The sequence below is a fragment of the Catharus ustulatus genome, chromosome 2 (assembly GCF_009819885.2).
Source record: "Catharus ustulatus isolate bCatUst1 chromosome 2, bCatUst1.pri.v2, whole genome shotgun sequence".
NCBI lineage: Eukaryota > Metazoa > Chordata > Aves > Passeriformes > Turdidae > Catharus > Catharus ustulatus.
In genome coordinates this window covers 4,379,721-4,400,079 of record NC_046222.1, presented here as the reverse complement: position 1 = coordinate 4,400,079, position 20,359 = coordinate 4,379,721, and the positions used below count along the sequence as shown (strand labels likewise).

At 42.4% G+C, this 20,359-nt stretch overlaps 1 protein-coding gene across 1 annotated transcript in view; it reads left to right on the top strand.

Moving 5' to 3' along the window:
• Positions 1 to 2,801: 2,801 nt before the first annotated feature.
• The window catches only part of POU2F1 (POU class 2 homeobox 1), a 102,580-nt gene continuing 85,022 nt past the window's right edge, over positions 2,802 to 20,359 (top strand). The window contains exon 1 of the mRNA XM_033052787.1: positions 2,802 to 2,871. Within this exon, the coding sequence (XP_032908678.1) occupies positions 2,808 to 2,871 (64 nt within the window). The 5' untranslated portion in view covers positions 2,802 to 2,807. The remainder of the gene's footprint in view (positions 2,872 to 20,359) is intronic.

Sequence of the window (20,359 nt, the reverse complement as noted above, 5' to 3'; positions counted from 1 at the left end):
GACACCTTGGGGAAGGCATCAGATAGAGATGCATTCAAAGAAAACTAGAGGAAAGGATGCAGACATAGATCCAGACTAATCTTTACAGGGAGAGGGAGAGCACCTATGTGGCTTGACTGAATTAAGTTCTCTTTATAGGTGGTCAATTAGAAAACACAGAGCAGATTAATAACTACCAGAAAACGACAAATAAAAAAAGAATACTAAAAAAACAAAACAAAAAAAACCCAAGCAAAAAACAAAGCAAAAAACCAAACCACTAGCAACTACTTGTTTTCAGACATCTTTTCTGCGGCAGCTGTGGGTTCCAGCTAAGAGTGCAGAAGCTGAGCGAGAGCAAAGGCTAAATCAGGTGTGGTAATGGGAGCAAATTTTCCCCAGCAAGAAGCTGCTGGGATCAGGGAAGAGGTTACTGGGAAGTGGCATGCCGGACTGAGAAGAGTCTTTGGGTGAGATAGGGAGATACAGGAGAGAATATTCAGCATAGGCAGGATTAAAGCTGTGCAGAGTCTTAATCTAGGCAGCCCTTTCTCTCTACCTTTATCTGTCCTGGTGCAGCCCCTGCGTGCTGCAGTGCTGGTATAACCTGGCCATAAAACTGGATTAACTGGCCCGCGAGGATCATGGCTGAACTGAAGAGGAGCACGACAATATGCCTTTGTTTACATGTTCGCTCCTGCGAGTGCAACACAGATCTTGAGGAGACAAAGTGCTTAATTGCTGGTTTAGGGTGTCAGCAAATGAATGTGCATGAGTAGAACTGGTGTTAGGGGAAGGTTTTTGCTCTATCACGGTGCAGTCCATTTCTGCTAGTGTTTTCTGCAATAACAAGAGGTTATTTTATAGGATGGCAAGGAAAAAAAAAAATCCCATTACCAAAGGACCCTATTTTTAAATAAAAATGACAAAATTACCTTTCTGATTCACCCCTCGGAGATACACCCTGCTGTCTCCCTCGTTCAGCCTTTCCTTTTTGGCTCTCTCCTACCAATGAAAAATTCTAGTGGCTGTCTCTGATACGACTCTTAATTTCTTCAGCAACAGCATGCAAGAACAGATCCCTGACAGTTCCTCTTACTCCAGAATGTTTTCCACCCCAGAAGAAAATCCGGCTTGGACTCTAACCCATCTGAGTTAATGACTCCTGGAAAACGTTAAGACCGAGTCCTTAATGAATGTCATTCTGTACTAGCCTCCCTTTCTTCTTTTTCTGGAAATACATTAAAAAGCTCGGGGATAACGTGTATTTACACAATATTAAGAATGTAAGTTTTATTTTTACTCTGCCAAATATGTCAAGAATAACAAAGTTTTGCCACTCTGGCTGATTGTTCGTCCTGATTTGGAAGCTTTGAATCTAAAGTTAATTTTATTTGTTGGTCCCTCTGGTCTCATATTTACTCCCCTTTAACGAGGGAGGCATGAAACCTGACTCCCCTTCCAGGACAATTTGACGCGGGAAGTGTAAGAGGATAAAGTATTTGAGAAAAGCACCCCAGGAGCATTGGGTTGCCCAGAAGGAGGGAATGTTGGGGTAGGGTTTTTTTGAACAGAGGAGAATCGCTTCTGTGCAATCCCTTTTTTCTGGAGGAAAACCTGACCCTCACTCAGGCACCCTTTTCCTTGGGAACCACAGGTTCTGCGATTCCATTCTCCCTGGATGCAATTCCTCTTTTTCCACAGGGGCTTGGGCAGTACCTGGGTGCAGGTGCAGTCCAGACGGGGATTTCCACAGCACCTCCCACAGACACAGCGCCTTTGGAGCGGCCATTCTCCAGGAGTCTCCTTGCAGGCACCTGTCCCCCCCAGATTATTTCAAGTTAAAAAATCTCCCTACCTGTCCACTACTGACTACCTCAGTTTACCTCAAAAATCTTCATCCTCTCCCCTACAGGTAACTTCAGATTTTACCCCCAAAATATGAATTTTGTCCTTGGTAATTATCTACATTGTACCAGCATGAAAACCCAATGGTTACCTTATCCCCAAATTGTTCATTTTGGCCCCCAAAGATTCAATCGGATTTTTCCTGTATTTTTCCAAAATACTTCTTTTTCCTTACAGATGACCGCAAGTTTTCCCCCCAGATTTTTCCCTGTCACTAGTGATTACCTCATTTTTACCTCCATATGTCCATTCTCTCCCCTAGAGATTATCTCAAGTTTTAGCCCCCCAATTTTCCCTTCCCATCCACTACTGACAGACAGCTTTGCTTGTACTTCAATGTCACTTCTCTGCCCTACAGATTAACTCAGATTTTACCCCCAAAACTACCGTTTTTGGTTACCTCAAAACCTTCATTCTCTCCCAAGTTTTACCCCAAAACCTTTCCTTCCTGCCCACTACCGATAACCTTATTTTTACCCCAACACGTCCATTCTCTTCCCTACTGACCACTCAGATTTTACCCCCAAAACATTCAATTTGTCCCCTGTAAATTAACTAGATTTTACAACCACAAAAAAAACCCCTTAATGACTACTGGAGGACCTTTGGGGGGGGTCGGACCGCCCCGTGCCCTGAGGGGGCGCGCGGGGGGCGCCTCAGTGCGCACGCGCCTCCCCCCACCGCCCGCCGGCGCGAGGAGGGGGAGCGAGCCGGTCCGGCCGCGCTGCGCATGCGCGGCGCCGCTCCGCGCCCTCGCCGGGAAAGCGGCTGAGGGGAAGGGAGGGGAGGGGGGAGCGCAGAGCCCGGCGCGCATGCGCAGAGCGGCGGCGGCGGCGCGGGCAAGGGAGGGAGGAGAGAGGGAGGGGAAGGGGAGGGGGGAGGGTTTATCGCGCGGCCGATTTTTGGTTAAAATATTCAAAATGGCGGACGGAGGAGCAGCGAGTCAAGATGAGAGTTCGGCGGCGGCGGTGGCGGCGGCGGCAGGTAATCATTACTGCGTTTTACATATTCATATTCATACTCGCGCGCGCGGGGCGCACCCCCCCCCCCGCCCGCCCGCCCGGCCCCGCTTAGCATAATTTATTAGTACTCAGGATTATTATAATTAACGGCACAGGAGGGAGCGGGGGGGGGAAAGAGAAGGAGAAGCAGAGCAGCCTCCCCGCGTTGGGGAGACACACGCACACATACACACACCGTCCCTCCCGCACACGGAGCCCTCACGCCGGGGCACCGGCCATGGGGGCGATGGGCGGCGGCGGCGCGGCGAGGCGGAGGGGTCGGGGCGGGAGGGAGGGGGGACACACACGCCGGGAGGGAGGGGGGAGGCAAGCCCCGCACCCAAAAGCGTTCGGGGGTGGCTTGGCCGCCACCCGGCCCGCACGCCCACAATAAACCCGCTTTACATATTCATGGAGGTGGGGGGGGGGGGGGGGGGGGGGGAAGGGAGGGATGCTGGAGGAGCGATCCCGGCGGGTCGCCCGAGTGGGGCAGGGTCCCCCCGGCGGCGGGGCGGAGGGGGCCGGGGGTGCTGGCCCCTGGCTGGGGCCCGGGCAGGCAGATAGGCTCGGTTTCCTTATCGCTCCCCTCGTTGTCCCCCCCCCCCGTTCCCCGCAGCACCCCCCCTCAGCCGGGGTTTATTTCCCCAGAGCCTGGGCCTTGCAGCGTGGGGTGGGTGGGTGCGGGGAGGGGGGCAGCGGGAGAGCGTGGTTTGGCTTTTTCATTTAAAGCTCCCCCCCTCCCCTCGCGAGGGGCGGGTTCGGCGGGGGTGACCGCGGGGTGCACGGGCAGAGCCCCCCCGTGCCTTTCCCGGCGGCAGAGGCACCCCCGAGGGCCGGGTTTGCCCCCCAGCCCCCCGGGCCCGGCCCGCAGCCCCCGAGGGCCGGATCTGCCCCGGCGCTCTTTGCCCCGCTCCCCCTGTGCCCCGGGGCACGGCCGTGCCGGTCCCGTCCCTCTCCCCCGCGCTCTCCCTCTCTTCCCTCTCTCTCCTTCTCATTTGAATAATGTCTAATTCGGGGAGGTTTATATTATTGAAATGGCCGCCCGGCTTTCCCCGCCTCTCATGTTTAGTAATTCAGACCTTTAATAACAGCCACTCAGAGCCCAACGCCGTGTTTATATTTTACATTCGCCCCATGTGCTTTTGTGGTTCAATATGATTCTTCTTTCTCGCTCTCTCGCTTTTTTTTTTTAAATTTTCTTGGCAAACCCACAGGGCCCCGAGATCAAACCCAGGCTGTGTGAGGAGAGGAGGGGGAGAGCCAGGCCCCGGCTCCTCTGGCAAGCGCCTAGGCCTCACTCTGCTGCTTGATTTATTTACTAATAACCAAAATGACCCCCCCATCTCCACTCCACCCCTGCCAGCAAAAACAAAACCCTCCTGGGGCTTGAGCAGCATCAGATCTGCTCATAGATTCTCAAACACTCATGTCTTTTAAATAAGGAGCTTATTTTTAATTTATAGCAACTCAAGACTGTAAAGCTGTTCCTTTCATATCTGCTTTTCAAAAGCTTGGGCATTTTTGGTCCCTTTGTCCTTGATTCTTTTCCTTAAAGGAGAGTTGCTTCTAATTTACGTTTCCTGGCACTGAGAGAGCTGTAGAAGACACACTCAAAATCTAAACAGCTTTCCTCCTCCCTCTGAACACAAACAGAATTGAATACATTGAAGATAATCTTATTCACCTTCTTTTTGCTTAATGTGGATGAGGTTTAACAGTGCAGTGTGTCAGATGCTTTTGACGCTGCTTGTATCTTTGACTGTTCTGGGTTGAGGCTTTTTTTTTTTTCCCCTCTCTCTTTCATTTAGATTTGGCTTTCAAGACAGAAGATACCACTAGGCAGTACAGGGTCTAGAAAGGAAGATAAGTTTTCTGTGATTGTGTCATAAGAACACCAAGTGAAAATTGAAATTAATCCTCTTAAATTGTCTGCAGTAATTCAGTTTTAAACCAGATATTAGTCTACTTAGAAATAAAACAAATGGGCTACTTGATTAGGGGGAGGCAGTAATTTAAAATAGAAAATATTTATGCAGGGATGGGTTTCAAATAAAACTGTGTAGGTTTTCATTAGTGACCATTGTTTTCACCCTGTGGAGAAAAAGGACTGAACAGCAGGGTACTTCAGAGTAGCAGTGCCAGATTAGCATGTAAACATCTTTGAAACACTACTAGGAAGAGCGTTCACGTGCAAGTGCAGATGGCGTATTTTGTAGTTTGGTTCTAAATTTAATTTGTCACAAAATACTGCACTGCAGCTAATGAAAAGCGTTTTGATTTAAAAAATAACGACTCCGATTATTTATCCTTTTTACTTCACCCTCGGCAAAGACAGGCCTTGAATACAAGAAGGAAAAAAAAAAAAAGCTGTAGAAGCTGTAATGAGACTGTTCAGGTGACTGACTATTTCACAGACCAACAGCACAAGGCTGGCTGGACAAAAAGCAGTAATATGATTTCATGCCTTAAATAGCATATGTTTTTGCACTCGCTTCACAAGATGTGGTCAAGCCGATGATGTCATTGGCCAGAGGACAAGGTGCAGTTAATTTGATTTATTGACCTGGGGTGAGGTGTAGCACTGAAACCTTCTCATAGGGAAACCATTTATCTGAGGACAATTTCCTTTATAGCAGCAATTTAACCACTGCTGAGACTGTAGATATTTTATCCAGCATGATAAAAATGTACATGGCATCTTGCAAACAAAATTTCTTTGTCACTGGTGTTTTAGTAATTTTTCTAGAATGGAATACTGGACAGTGGCCTTGTGCAGTCTTATGGCTGAGCCGGGGTTTATAACGCTGAATTCAGGTATTTACATGCCAAAATACAGGCGTATTTCTCTCAAACATGTATCTGTGTGTCATTGTTGCAGCTTAAAATGTTACTGGAATGCGATGGGGATACAAATGTGTCTTCATCAGTGAAGCCCATAGGCGACACTTTAGCGTAAAGCACCTTTTCCCAAACCTTGGCATCATCTTCACTTGCTAGAAGGTGCCCAGACTACTGTGTGGGTATCGCTGCTCAGTCTTGCGTGTTTGTCTGAGTCTCAGACTTCTGTGTTACTTTGTCACAGGTAGGTGTCAGATTTTAAGCTGCTCCTTGGACCATATTTGTGTGTTTTCCGGTCAGAGAGCAAAAGAAACTTTCTTCTCCATTGTCTACCTGGGTGTGGTGAGAATGGAGGGTTGTGCTACTGTTACAGTGCTTCCTAATTTAGTTCCACTGTCTGATTACATCTGCTCAGTTATTAAGGTGATGCTGCATTTTCTATCTTTTCTTGGTTTTTTCTTCCCTTTTTCCAAACTACCCAAACTTAGCAGTCTGACAGCTGGTTGGAAAACAGGCCAAACTGTGCCAGCAGCCATGCTGCTGCATGTGGAGCAGAATTAGGAACGTGTGTCGGGATGGTTTTAAAACTGGAGAAGTTGAAGCTTCCCTCTTGCTCCCCAGAAAGAAGAGGGAAAATCTAAGCTTCCCACTCTGTTATTTAAATAGGAAAAAAAAGAAAATCTCAGGCTTGCTGTCACTATCAATTTCTCCAAGATTAGCCTGGAGCCATAATTCAAGCAGCAAATGTTCATACTGGCTCTCTGATGCTGGATGTGGCTACCTTGTAAACCCTTGTCTTGGTGAACATCCGTGGCGATGTCTGGAGGTGCCTCGTTTGATGGGATTGGTGAGGTTGCCTTCACCTTGGTCTGCCTGTTAAGCCCAAGGAAGCACCAGCATACTCTGTGCTGGGAGTCCCTTGAGTGTGAGGAAGTGCTTTTCCTTCTTTGGCTTGATCATAACAATTTATTGCCCAGAAAAATGAGGTTTGGAATATCATTGTCACTGAAATAATAGTTGTCAGATTTCAAGTGCAAAATTCCATATTCAGAGTAGCACATTTTGGCTGTTTTCTTTATATCCAGATCTGTGAGGATGTAAAGAGTTCTGGAGTAAATGTTCTGCCCGTGCTGTCCAGGATGTTTTGGTTGGGTTCATCTGTCATCCAGTTTCTTTCTGTTAAATAGGGTACAAGTTCCTCTTAGGCAGATTTGTTTACTCTCCTGGTTCTATGGCAAATTTGCAAGAATTTTTTGTAGCAAACACTAAGTTTTCATTTACTTTCCTTAAATTTTAATTCCTATGGAGTTGAAGATTTCAAATCGGGTTGCAGCGTCATTTTCTATTCCTCTTAAACTCTTGTTGCCCTCAGGACAATAATCTTGATAGTTCTGTTTTATACAGCTGACAATTAGGCAGCCTCTGCTCCTTGCACTTACAGCTTTATTATTTTTATCTTGAGAGAATCGGTGACAGTCCTGGCAAATGACTGTCTTTTTTTGACATACGTATTTTGAGTCTTGGTGACAAAGCTGTTGTCAAAAGGTGGTGTTGAACAAAATTAAGTATGACTTGAGCGTCCCAAATGTGATGTGCTCGGCTGTGCTTAAGCTGGAATGTGAATGAAAGACTATCTCGTGTTGCTGGATAGACTTACAGTGCTGGCTGTTCCCTACTGCAGAGATTTGCTTCTGTGTTAACAAATCCCCTCCTTTTTCAAATGTGCTTCATTGTTATACAGAGCAAGTTAAGTGTGGGAATTGTTGGGCTAAGTGTAGGAGATAAATTTAAGGGAAGATACTGGTCTTGGTTAGGGTGTATTAAATAATTGCTGGCATTTCACATGAAATGGTTCTACAATGGTAATCTGAGGAAAAAAGAATCCGTTGATGTATTTTCCTTTCTGTAGCTCTTTGCATTAAATTTCTTGAATTGTGTGAATAGGCCCTCATGCTGCTTCATGTGCACTTATTTTTCTCTATAGAAAAGGAAATAATTACTTAACATCTCAGTATTATTCCTTTCCCTAGTTTCTTATTTCACAACTATCTAGGAAATATCCACATTTGTTAACTGTATTATGTATGTGGGCTTCATAGTGCATTAGAAAGTCTTTGCAAAGGGAGTTTTTTATAGACTGCTACTGACTAATTGAATCAGTTTAGGGTTAATAACACAATCGAGTGATGAAGCAAGTGTTGGTTTGGTGTAGAGGATTTACTGGGTTCCAATCCTGAGTTTGTCACCAATTTTGCTTGCTTTGCTGTTCTGGGCTGAATCTGTGTAATGGGAATTATAGAGCACATTTTCACAGGGATGTTGCTGGGAGGAAAAATTAGCTAATGTTTTCTAGTGTCTCTGAGGGTAAGAGAGCTGTGATTCTCGTGCTTTTGCATGCAGTGATCCAGGCTGGTGCCCAGGTTGAACTTTGCCGAGGACGTTTGAGTGCTGGCACTGTTGGCACACTCCCGTCAGCGATGAAGGCCTCCCGTTGTACAGGCGCAGATTACTGTCAGTTCTAACTATGGTGTGATGCAGATCTGCTCCAGGGTATGCGGTTCAGTGACAGCTTGAATCAGCCCCAGCCTGTCCTCATCTCCCTGTGTGTTCCTGCCTCCTTCCCTGCGCTGGTGCAGATGCTTGCTGGATTCCTTTGCTGGGCTAGTTCAGGGAATTAAATTGGCAGAGAACAAGCTTCGCCAAAAATAATGAATGGTTTTTTTGTTGGTTTAGCTCTTTGAACTGGCTTACAGTGAGATTAGACAAATAGCAGTACCAATCAAGGAAGGGACCAAGAAGCATATGTGTTGACCCAAGTCTTCTCGTAATTTCATTCTCTCTGATGACTTTCCTGTTGGCATGAATGGGTACTCATACTCTCAGCCATGTGATCCTGCCGCTTACTTGGCACCTGTCCTAGGATTCCAGGATGCTCCAGGTTAGCTTGCCAACCTGGTGGAAAACTAGCTCCAGATCATTTTACATCTTGGGTTTATGAAATTGGCTCCACAAAGACCTTCAAGTGCAAGCAAGGGGGTGGGAAGAGCCATTGAGTGAAAGTGGAGGAAAGGAAAAGAAGAAAGGGAAAGGAAGCTTCCTCTTTTCCAAAGCAGCAGCATTCTGGTTAGCTTAGTTATATAGCTTTGCATTTAGATTGATATAAACCACTGTGAAACCACAGCTGATTGAGTTGATGAGCTGAACTTGATTTAAAATAGTACTGGCCAAAGGGAAGTGGTGGGAATGTACAGCTGTGGGCACTGTGCTGGCCATTCTCTTTTAGCAGTAGGCTGTACGTACATCATGGAAACCAGAGAGGAAACTGCACCCGAGTAGAATAGTAGCTTGGAAACCAATAGATGCTGAAAATTTGGTGTGGTTTATACTGTCATAGGTATGATTGCATTAATGGCAGCAAGGGCAGAAACTCCAATAAAAAAAGTGGATGAGACCGTTAAGTGGTTCCCATTATTTTAGTGCTGCTTATAGTGAGACACATCTCTAGAAAGGACTGTGGCTTTAAAGGACATATTGACAAAAGTACTTGGGAAATTACAGACACCATTACTTCTGCTAAATTTTGGACTGACATCCTTTTAAAGCAACCTTAAAAAAGCCCCCACCAAACCCAAGCATAAGTGCTTCAGCCATTTAATATGATCACTCTGAGGCAGATGTATCTTTTCTATAAATTGTAATATTGTGACAAGAAACCTTTTGCTCATCATTCCTTTTATTTTTTTTCTTCCCAGAAATCTGATTTGGCTGTATAGAGATGAAGTAGCATATATAGCATGTTTGACATTGTATGACAGGGCATGAAGCTTTGGAAAAGGAAGATATGAACATCTGAGTTACTAAAATAGTAAATATAGTTGAAGACTTAAAAATAAGTGTAAAAAAACCTGTTGAATCAGGCTGGAGGTGTAGCTTCCTTCTTTTTCCTCCTCCTTTTCTTTGAGGCTGCTAGGAAGTCACCATCTTTTTTGCAGTGAGCTCCTTCGCTGTTTGTTCTCTTTGTCCTTTCGATGATTCAGTTTTATTTGAAAAATACCATGTGACTTAGTAATTTGTGCCTGACCATACCAGTGTGAAGTTGTGGCTTTATACTACTTGGCTGCAGCAGAGGGAGAGGAGTGTACAGTGAATACAGGTAGAAATGATTCACGTTTGAATCACTTGTTTCTACATTATTAGTTAATACAGTCTACTGAATGGGAAATGAGATTCAAGTTTATTTCAGGAATTCTGTTGGCAAAGATTCATTTATAAGTATTCATAGTTTTGCTGCTGATCTTTAGTAGGTTATTGTTTTTATTAGAATTTTCAAATGTATTTTGAATTTTTCTAAGGCTGCAGAGAGATGGAAATGCCAGTAAATACTGCCTCCCCTCCCTACCAGCTCCTCTGGAAGCATTTCCCACCCCATCCTCCAATGCATGTACACACACCTGCATGCACATATCCTTTGGAAAAAGTAACAGAAAGCTTGGGCTGGGGACAGCTTCTTCTAGCTCTGATTGTGGTAGTAGCAGACCTTACTGTTTCTGATTGTTCATGTTTCCTGTTCCTCTGCACCTGTTTGTGGGTATTTCCATTTGGGTACTCTGTAATCCATTTCAATTAAAATCAGCTGAGTTATTAAAGGCTGTGGTCTGAATTGCCTAAAGTAGCCCAGATTATTCAGATTGAAACCTATGAGGGGCTCCTTGGAGTTGCTTTGTCATCTCACCTGAGGGTGCAGTTCATGTTACACTTAATCCAATCGAAGGGTGGGCTGCTGCCCTAAAGAAGAGGGAGCATAAGCATGGTGAGTATTTGGCTGTGACTCTGTAGACTGTTGTCCCTTTTGACAGATACTCTGTAAAACTCTGTCCTGGCTTCTGGCAGAAATGTGTTGGGATTGTATGGGGAGACTGGAGATAGGAGAGCAGAGGGAACAGTGGCTTTCCACTTGTAACATTTATTTATGAATGAAGCTGTCTATTAACACTCTTGGAAATGTGTGACCCTTTTTGGCTATTACTGACTTTGTAATGATACTTCGATGTTTTTAATGATATGTTCATCTGAACTACACAAATTAAATTTGTTTTATTTCCTGTATCCCAAGTGGAGCATGCAACTTACTTAATTTCCCTTAAATGATCTTCATAATAAGAACATCTTTACCTGCTGTTCCATTTCAGTCCCATTACAGATATTTTAGACAGCTTATGGCAGCAAAGTTAGCTAAACTTGGGAGTTTAGGAGTGTCTTTTGGAACAATGGAGAAATTCTGTGTATTTAGTCTGAGGTTTAGTAGCTTCTGACTTCAAATCAATCACAGTGTGTCAGACATCCCAGCTTGAGTCTCTTCATCACTAACCATAATTCAGCTCCTGGTGTCCTGCCAGGATGGCTTTGCTTTGGCTGGGAAGGGTGTGCCAAGGTAAGGAGGAGAAGACATCATCTGCCAGGCTGCGCTGCTGCCCATGAGCCTTGGGCAACCACTGTCCTAGACAACATGGCCAGGTAGCCATGACTGTGAGACAGGCTTCTAGGGAGAGTTCTCAGGTGAGAATGCACAGGTGGGAGAGTGTGAACTGGAAACCTGATTGTTTTTTCCTGATTGGTTTTATTCCGTTTTGCAAAAAAGCAAGTCTCCTAAAGTTGTAGAAATTTTTCGTGTATCTATTTACCCTTTTTCTTTTTTCAGTTTTTGCAAGGAGGTACAAAGAAGGACTAAGCATGTTGTTCTTTACCTCTGTCTCAGTCATGTGCTGGGCTGCAACTTGATGTTTGGGAATGTAATCAAAGGAACTATCCCTGTTTTCATACTCTTTTGTAGTTGCCTGTTGTTGGAGGAAAGTCAGGTAGACAGATCTCTGGTCAGAGCCAGGATGGTGATTTTAGCTCTCTTCCCAACAAAAAGAAAATTCCTTCCCATTAATTTCCCAGTGCATCCTAAGTTTTGTACCTGACTCCTTTCCTGAAGTGTTCAGGAGCACTGTAGAAGAGTTTAAGCAAGATGATGTTCCTTGTCTGCTCTGCATATTTTCAGCTCTGGGGAACAAGTGTGAGGTTGCTCCAAGGGCTTTCCTAATAATTTTTGATTCCCTACCAGGGGGTTAGAGCACTGGCAGCTCCTTTTGCTCTCAATGTTTGTGCATAAAGGAGGGTGGGTGTTAAAAATTCAGTGCCTCTGTTACTGCTTCATGTAAGAGATCCACAACTGAGCAGATTGTCTACTCCATAAGACAAGTTGAGGGTCTTGAAAATGAGGGACTGCAGAAATCTGTAGATTTTGAGTTATTTTTATTTCCAGGCTATTTCTTTACTCATTACCCTGGGAGATAGTGACATTGTAAAGAATATCTCCTCTCAGTTCTAAGAAATTAAAGCGCTGTGTTTTATCATTTTGTGATTCAATTTGGTTTGGAACCCGGTTGCAGTGTGGGTGCATCTTACATGGTTCAGTTCAGTGGTGCATAAGGGACTGGTTCTAAATATACTAAGGTGTGAATAAAGGCCAGTGCCTCAAAATTCATTGAGATCATGCTTTAGCCATGCGTGGTTAGAAAAAACTATTTCATTAATCTCATTCTCAGCACAGTTAAAATTGAAAATGGATCCAGGCTCATGCTGTAACACATTTTAATGGTATCTAGAGTAAACTATTTCAGTTACTATAACAGTAAAAAGTAACTATTTCTAAACTAACAGCTAAATTTAGTGGAAATAGCATTGTATTTAAGTGCTTTTACACTCAAGTTTCTTGTAATTGTGGGTGATGAACTCCTAAGAGTGGAAAGAATTTGCTATATAGAAGTTTGAATGAAGGAGTTATAATAGTTGTTTGGCATCTTAAATTCCCTAGCCTTTCTCAACTTGATTTGCTGGGAGAGAGAGGAGGGGTGGGTGGTGTTTCTTTGTGTTGTGGTGTCTCTGGTTAGGTTTGCAAGTGGTTTGGGCATCTCTACAGATCCTAGCAGAACATTTTTAGTTGTTGCTTCTGTTATAATAGTGATACATGAATAATACAAGAAAAAAATACTATATGCAGAGGTGGGTCAGCACCTATGTTTTTGCATTCCCCTATCTAGTAGTAATGTAAAAGTCAGACTTAACAGAAGGACTGTTGGGGAAGACCTAATTTAACAAGTTCATTTTAAAGTCCTGTAAAAAGCTTTGTAAAGTCTTGAGATTATCCATAATTTTCTGTGTGCACTCAGAGAAGACACATTAGTTGCTTAAGGGATCAATTAATCTGTCAATCTTTCAAACAGCAAAATCAGCTGCAGACATGGTCGGGTTTTTTTATTACTTATTAAGCAGTGATTTCATATTGTGTAAGAGCTGAAAATGCAGTGTGTACTAATGAGGAAGGGAATGTCATTGCCATTTGTCCTGTGTTTGTATCACAGGGACACTTAGATTGATACTCATTTGCAGAGAAGAGGATTCTGCATTTGTGATGTATCTTGCCTGAAGATGGAAGTTGATAAAACTTCTTAGTTTTCTGTATTCATGGCAGTTGTTTTAATTGTATTTGGTGTATTAGGATATATGGTTGGAATCACGGTTGTATTCACCAAAGGCAGCATCTGTTCCTAAGATTTAAAAAAAACCTGTGAAAGACTGTTCATTTCCTTACATTTCTGTGGGAGGGAGTACATTGGCACACTCTGTGATTTCCTTAGAATGTGTTGTCAACTCTAATAATTTCCCAAGTACACTTCATATGGTGAAACTTGAGTTTAACTTTTTGTGGTGTCATCATTCAAGTAGTAGTCATCTTTCTTGGTCGTGTGAAGTAATATTAAGAGAGCACTGAGGACAGAGTCATATGGGATACAACTCTACTAATCCTCAGTATCTGAAACTCCTGGTTTTATTGTTTGTATTCTCTTTGTCCTGTGCTCGTTTGTTGAGGCAGTCTTTATAAAGAGGCTGGAGAGAGCAGGTTAGTGCAGTATTTCTGGCCTTTCATTTTGGTGTCATCAGTGTGCTTGATACCAGTAGAGAAAGTGTCCTAGGAAGGCACTGAGCCAATGTGGAAATGTGCTGTTAATTGGTAACTAGGGCAGTTTTGTTTTCTTGGAAGCTGAGAAAATCCCATCAGCGTGTACTGAAAACTGTTTAGACACACTGACTAATTACATATAGTTATATGTAAGTGTTCTTTGGTCCAGCATTAATTTATAGATTGCTCTTTAAGAACCATTGAGGTAGCAAATAAGTATACTTTACTGTACAGAGTGGTTTGGTTGTTAAAATTTGTTTTGAAACAATTTCTTTGGGGCTAATCAACCATAAGGTTGAATTGTGAAACACTATCTGCTATTACTGACCTGCAGCTCTTGACTTCTGTATTCAGCAAGTTAATTTGAAGAAGTTAATCTTCAGATGTGCTTTCCTTCATGTGTGTTTTTAATACTGATTTATTCCCACAGATATTTCAGCTTGCATGATCAAATGGGGCACTTGTGTATTTTATGTGGAAGTGCTACTCACAAATGTAATTGTGACCTGGTAAATTGGCAACCGCTTCTTTTTAGTTTTTGAAGCTTTTGTATTTGTGAATGGGGAGGAGCTGGAAATAGCAGATCTGCCTCATTTTCAGAGGAAAAGGGTTGAGGTTTTTTTTTTTTACAAGGAAGCTGTTGCAGGAGCCCTGCAGATTTGAATCTCTGTGTTTAGTCAGTGTGTAAAAAACCACGACTGGGATTCGAAGGAGCTGCTGGTGCACTCCTTAAACAAAAGGAGCCATGGGCTCCAAATGTTCTTTATCAGTTAGTTCTGCTGCTGTGTGGCAGTTCCAGTTTCACTATCTCTTGCTTGTTGAAATAAGAAATGGAAAATGTTGTTTACTGGAGGATTTTTGATACTTTTTTCCCTCTGTTTCATGTCTAAACTGAGTTTTGTTGTTTCTGACTGCAGTCATATGCATAGGAGAGGAAAGCACAAGAAGAATTACTGTTCTGGAAGAATTGAGGGACACTAGAAGAAAACCATAGTATTTTTCAATTAGACTCTTTTTATCATGTATATCAGACCTCTTTACATATGCCACCATGTTTAAAAAGTCTCACACCAGGTGAGCAAAACAAGAGGTGTAGGAAAAGCAGTCCACCATTGCAGTAATACCTTATTTCCTGTGTTGTTGACTGGATTTTTGTTCAAATAAGAACATTTATTTTGTGGCAGCACGGGTGCTCCTTGATTCTGCAGTGAAGGCAGTATTCTGTGCTTGATACTAGCTAGTTGCCATGGCAACAATTATGATGTCATGAATTCAGTACAGTGACTTCACTGCGGTGTATTTTATCTCTATTCTCAGTTTTCTTCAGATCTTTCTAGCAAACCAAAAAGCACCTACTTGTCATAGTGTGACTTGTTTATAATGTGATTCAGCCCAAAAAGTTTACTGATAGGCAGGAAGAGGAGAATACATTTTTTAATCTCTCAAACGTGGTGGTTTTCATCTGAGAGAAATGTATTTTTAAAACTGAAAAGGTGAGAGTGACTGTGTCCTGTTATGTCTCGTCTACCAGAATTACTTGTTCAATCCTGGGTTACCTTTCTTATTCCTGTTCTTATTCTTATTCTTTAGAAACAGGTGAAACGTTTTCTTAGTTTCTTTTCATGGGTTTGTTGACCAGCAAATTGTAGCTGGAAAGTACCTGCCCATCAGCTTTTGGAAATGGTCAGCTGCTTTCAGCCTTCAGAGCACTTCCATTTATCACCAGGTTGTGTACCTCCATTTCACAGGTAGCAGAGTGAACTGTTGAGTGCCTACTCTGTCCTCTATTGCTTTCTGATAGTCAAAAAGAAGTATTTAGCATTTTTTCCTATTTCTGAAAAGATACGATTTCCAAATTTAGCCCCAGTAAAAATGCCAGTAAAAACACTGAGTTTGACTAGCCTGCATTTCTTTTGTTGACATAACTGTGTGTCTGTTTAGAGCTGGCTTATTGGCTTAACTCAAAGGTTGCCTGAGACTTCTGGGCCATCTGACTTTACATTATTACTGAATAATGCAGAGTGTGTTAAAGTGGTATGCCAGGTATTTTTTGTACGGGGTTTTTTCCCCCCTTTGGTATGTAAAAGGTTCTTCACCTTTGACTTAGTTTGACAAGGATGACTTCTTCATATAGATGAGGCCTGACTATCTTGTAAGTGTCCTGGAAAGCCTTTCTAGTAACAGGAGAAAATGTTGGATGTGCTGATTTCTTCCCATGGCTTCTTGCTGTAGTGCTAATTTGCATTAATTTATATTGAGCATAAAGCAGTTTAGGCAAGGTTAGAATTAAATGGCCTCTTTTGAGGTCATTCAAAAATGAATCTTTTCTTCCTCTAAAGAAAGACTGAGATCTGAAAAGCACCCAGTAGGAAGGATACTTCCACTGGGAGGGTGTCGTGGAGAGCACATAAGGAAGATGAAAACCATAATGGGAAAAACGAAGTTGCAGTTGTTTTTCTGCAGAAGAGAAATAATACCCTGTGTAGCCTGTCATTTGTGGTAAACATATCACGGGAGCTGAGTTGTGGCATGCTGCAACTGCAGTTAGGAATATGTGATTGAGATGTTTTTGTTAACGAGCTACTGACAGAACAAACTACAAAGTAGTGTCGCTGGTACTGTTGTTCCCATCACCTAAATGCAGAGATCTTGTACTTGAGGATTTGCTGGTTTTTGTTGCTAACAGCTGTGCTTAGTAGCTTTTTGTAAATCAGCATAAATGTGCTGGTTATGGTGTAACTTGTGTTAAATTCTCTAAATGCTTTTTCAAAATTATTATCTTGTTGTAATGTCTGTGCACATGGAGGGGTTTGTTTACTTAGAGAATGTGCCATGATGTGATTTGTTGAAGGTTTTGGTCTTCAGACTCCTTAGTCTAACCCTTTGTCATTTGGTACTGGGGTTTTTTTCACATGTTTTGTTCTGTTAATTACTTTTCTAAACATGTATGTTTTCAAGATGTAATTGGACATGGAACTAGAGAATCTTATCTAGGCTTTCCTTCCCACAAAAGTTTGGACCAGGTGATTCCTTGAGGTTCCTTCCAAGCTGGGCTAGTCTAAGATTCTAGGATTGAACTGTTGCAAGGAAGAGCAACTTCCTTAATGGCAAACTGACATAGCATGTGAAAAAATTGCCAACCCAAAACTAACTTTTTAGTCATGAGATGAAGATGAGATCATTCAGTTCTCGGCAGCATTTCATGAATGAATGTTGCAATTAGAAATGGTGTTAGGCAACTAATACCAGACGGAGTATATATGGAATTTACAGCTCTGGACTGTTGGCAGTGGCAGCTTCTCTGAAGGGAAGTGTAAGGGAAAGGGAAGTGCAAAAGTTTTTGGGATACTTGGGAAAAGTGATCACATCTACGGTGCTTCAGTATGTGAAAATGAAAGGAAACTTGAAATGGAAAAAGCAAAATCAAGGTGTAACGTGTGAATCCCTTGTTTTGTTTTGTGAACGGATGGGCACATGGCCTGTCTGTACCAGATGGAGCAGAAAGGAACCTGCTGCATTTTCTCAAACTCAACATGTAAGAGACTGGGATGATGATTTGATGGAATGATGACAAGAAAACACCCACTCCACCACTTTCTTTTCGAATTATTAAATGTAACAACGTAAACTTTCAGTGCTCTCTTTTATTCAACTCCAAATGCTTCTATGAGAACCAGTAATATTCTTGCCCACTGGGACTTGGAAAATAAATAAGCAAATTGGAATTGCCTTAGTTAGTGCTCTGCTTCTACTTAAACATACAACATAAACCCAATTGGCTCCAATTTTGCATTGCAGGCTTTTACATGTTCTGTTTATACAGGGATGCTGAAACCAACCTTTTAAGTTATTACCAATACTGGTAGTGCATGGAAAAGTGGCAATATTTGTGAAAGTGTGGGAAACTATTTGTCTTGCATTTCAGGATGCAGAGACAGAGAGTGGCTTCAGTTTGTGTTTAATCAGTCTCTAATATTTTTAGTTTGGCACTTTTTTGGTTGCAGCTTTGAAGACTTTTCCTCCAGGTCAGTGGTTTCAAGAGGGTTTCAGTGAAAAGCGTTAAAATGCTTGGATGGCTCTTCTTGCAGTGTCTTCTTCACAGTCTAGAACCAAATTTGTTTCAGAATTGTAGTTTGAAAGGTGAGTCAACAGAAGAAGGCGGAGACTTAAAAGGCTTCTTGCTACTGTGGATAAGTTAGGAGGCTGGAAGTGCCAGAGAGGTGTTTCAGGGGGCAGTACCTGGTGAAAAGCTAAACTTCTAAACTTTGTCCTGCTTGGGGGTCCCTTGTGACCTGTTCACCTGTCCATGGTTCATCTGTCATCTTTCTGGGTATCAGGTGACCTAACCCACTGATCCTTTGCTACTTGCAGTCTCCTGGGGAGGGCTGTGAACAGCGTTGGGGTAGATGTGTCCTGTCTTCTAACAAAAACTCTGTCCTCTTTAGAGCACAGGGTTTTATTGAGTACATGAACTGCTACATCTCTTGCAAAGACTTAGATAGAAATTTCTACTTATCACCTTCAAAGCACGTTTGAAATTCATTGTTTTGAAAGCAGTTGGGACAATTTTCATGAGTACAGAGGGGCTGGTCTTAGCAAGCATTCGTTAAAGTCATTATAGGTGAGCTTTGAATTAAAAACTTGGGTTAATTGGGAGCCATGCGAAAAACCTCCATGACAAATGTGTAAATGGAGATAGGTGCTTCCCCCCACAGCCAGGTCTGTGATGGGAGTGCTGTGGGATGGGGGTGACATGGTTATCTTGGCCTCAGCAGGCTGCCTGGTTCCCTTTTGCTGCAGCTCTGATTCAGATTACCCAGCAGTCCCCGTGCTTTGCTATGATCAAACGATACAGCCCTCACGGAAAAATGTGCTACTCAAAGCTCTGTGTGGCTCCTGTAGCCAACTTGATCTATACAATAGGAAATAGGAAAGCCTTCTTTATCTGATTAAACAGCCGACTTTGGCATGAAATCTCCTTTTTAAAATCAACTTGCTGGAAGTGCTATGACAATAAAAATGCCTTTTTTTTTTCCTCTTGTTGTGAAAGCAAAAAAATTGACTGACGCTTCCTCGTTTCATGTATTACTGCCAGAGCGTTCTCTGACACTCTTTGAGTTTAATCATCAGATGTGATACCCTGGTTGTACTTAAGCACAAAACTTTTCAGTGCTTTATTAACTGCCAGTACCTGTGCTACATGAGGGCTTCTTCATGGTGACCTCAACTATTGTTTCTTTTTCTTGCTATATTGGTGTTAGATGAATTGATAACGAAATGAATTATGTCTCAATACTAATCATTAAATTACAACATCCTCTCAGATATAAATGGTGTCAGCATGAACACGTTTGAGTCCTTTCTCTTTAAAACAAATGGAAATTTTGGGAAATAACTTTGAACACACAAATTACATTTTAAATGTAAAATATATGCATGGTTAACAAGAAAAAGTTTGATCAAGTTGACTGTATACATAAAGAAAAAAAAAGGCAGGTTAATTGTGTATCTTGTTTTTTTGGAGAACTCCATAAATGTGTGTATATCTAATTTGAACCTACTGTGCCTTGCCTACTGAAGCTCCCTCTGCAGTGTCAGTGTAGCTGATGATTCAGATGGTGAAGTTGGTCTTTACTTCCAAATAGCCATGGAACAGTGCTCTTATGTATCCAGATCACCCTGCATAATAAGTATTCATGAACTTTCAAATATTAGCCTAGTTTCTGGTTCTGGTCTGGTTTCTAGTTTTGGTTTCTCTAGATAATTTTGATTACTGGGGACTCAGGAAAGGTGGTATTGTTTAGACACTTTTATTTTTGATGTCTCGCTTAAGGTGCTCTCCTTGCTTACCAAATGTACACATTCTTGCTCCTGCTGCAGTGCAGTGGTGGAGGAAAGATTTGGGAAAAAGGTAGAGGAAATGCAGAGGCAGAGGAATAAGCCTTTGGAAATGGTTTGGAGGAAGATATAAGAGGAAGAAAACAGCTCTGTAGGAAAAGAATACTCTCCATATTCTTTATAAATTATGCATCATGTGGGTGAGCTTCATGTCTGCATCTGTGGTGTAGCAAACAGAGATACTTGCCTGGTTATAAATGCCAAGTGTTGTTGGAGTAAATGAGAGAAACGTCACAAACTGTTAAGGAGAAGTCTTACAATCAGTGAACAATTTCTTTTGTAATAGATAATAATAATAGATAACTGAATGGTTATCTATTAGTACCTGTAATTCAAAAAGAACAGTTGGAGTAAGGGTGGTGTTCAAGTCATGCAACCTCAAGATTTTAGGCAGAGATTGGCATTTCATCTGAGTCCCCAGATTTGTGGTGTTTGCATTGGATTCTGCTTCTCAGATAGCATTGATTCAGTGGGAAAAAAAGATGTTTACAATAAACACTCTCATTCATATACTGTTTGTGAGCACTGTCATTAATTGTAGGCACAGTTAATTATAGGATGAGGATAATAAGCAAAGTTGATGATAAATAGGGTTGGTATCCAGTGAGACTGAAGAAGAGTTTCATTGAGATGTTATCTTAATAAAGCAGTTGTCCACAGCTCTTGGAGCAGAGGGCAGCATTCTTTGGGCTCTGAGGAGATCACAAGGTTCCATGTAGGATTTCTAGGG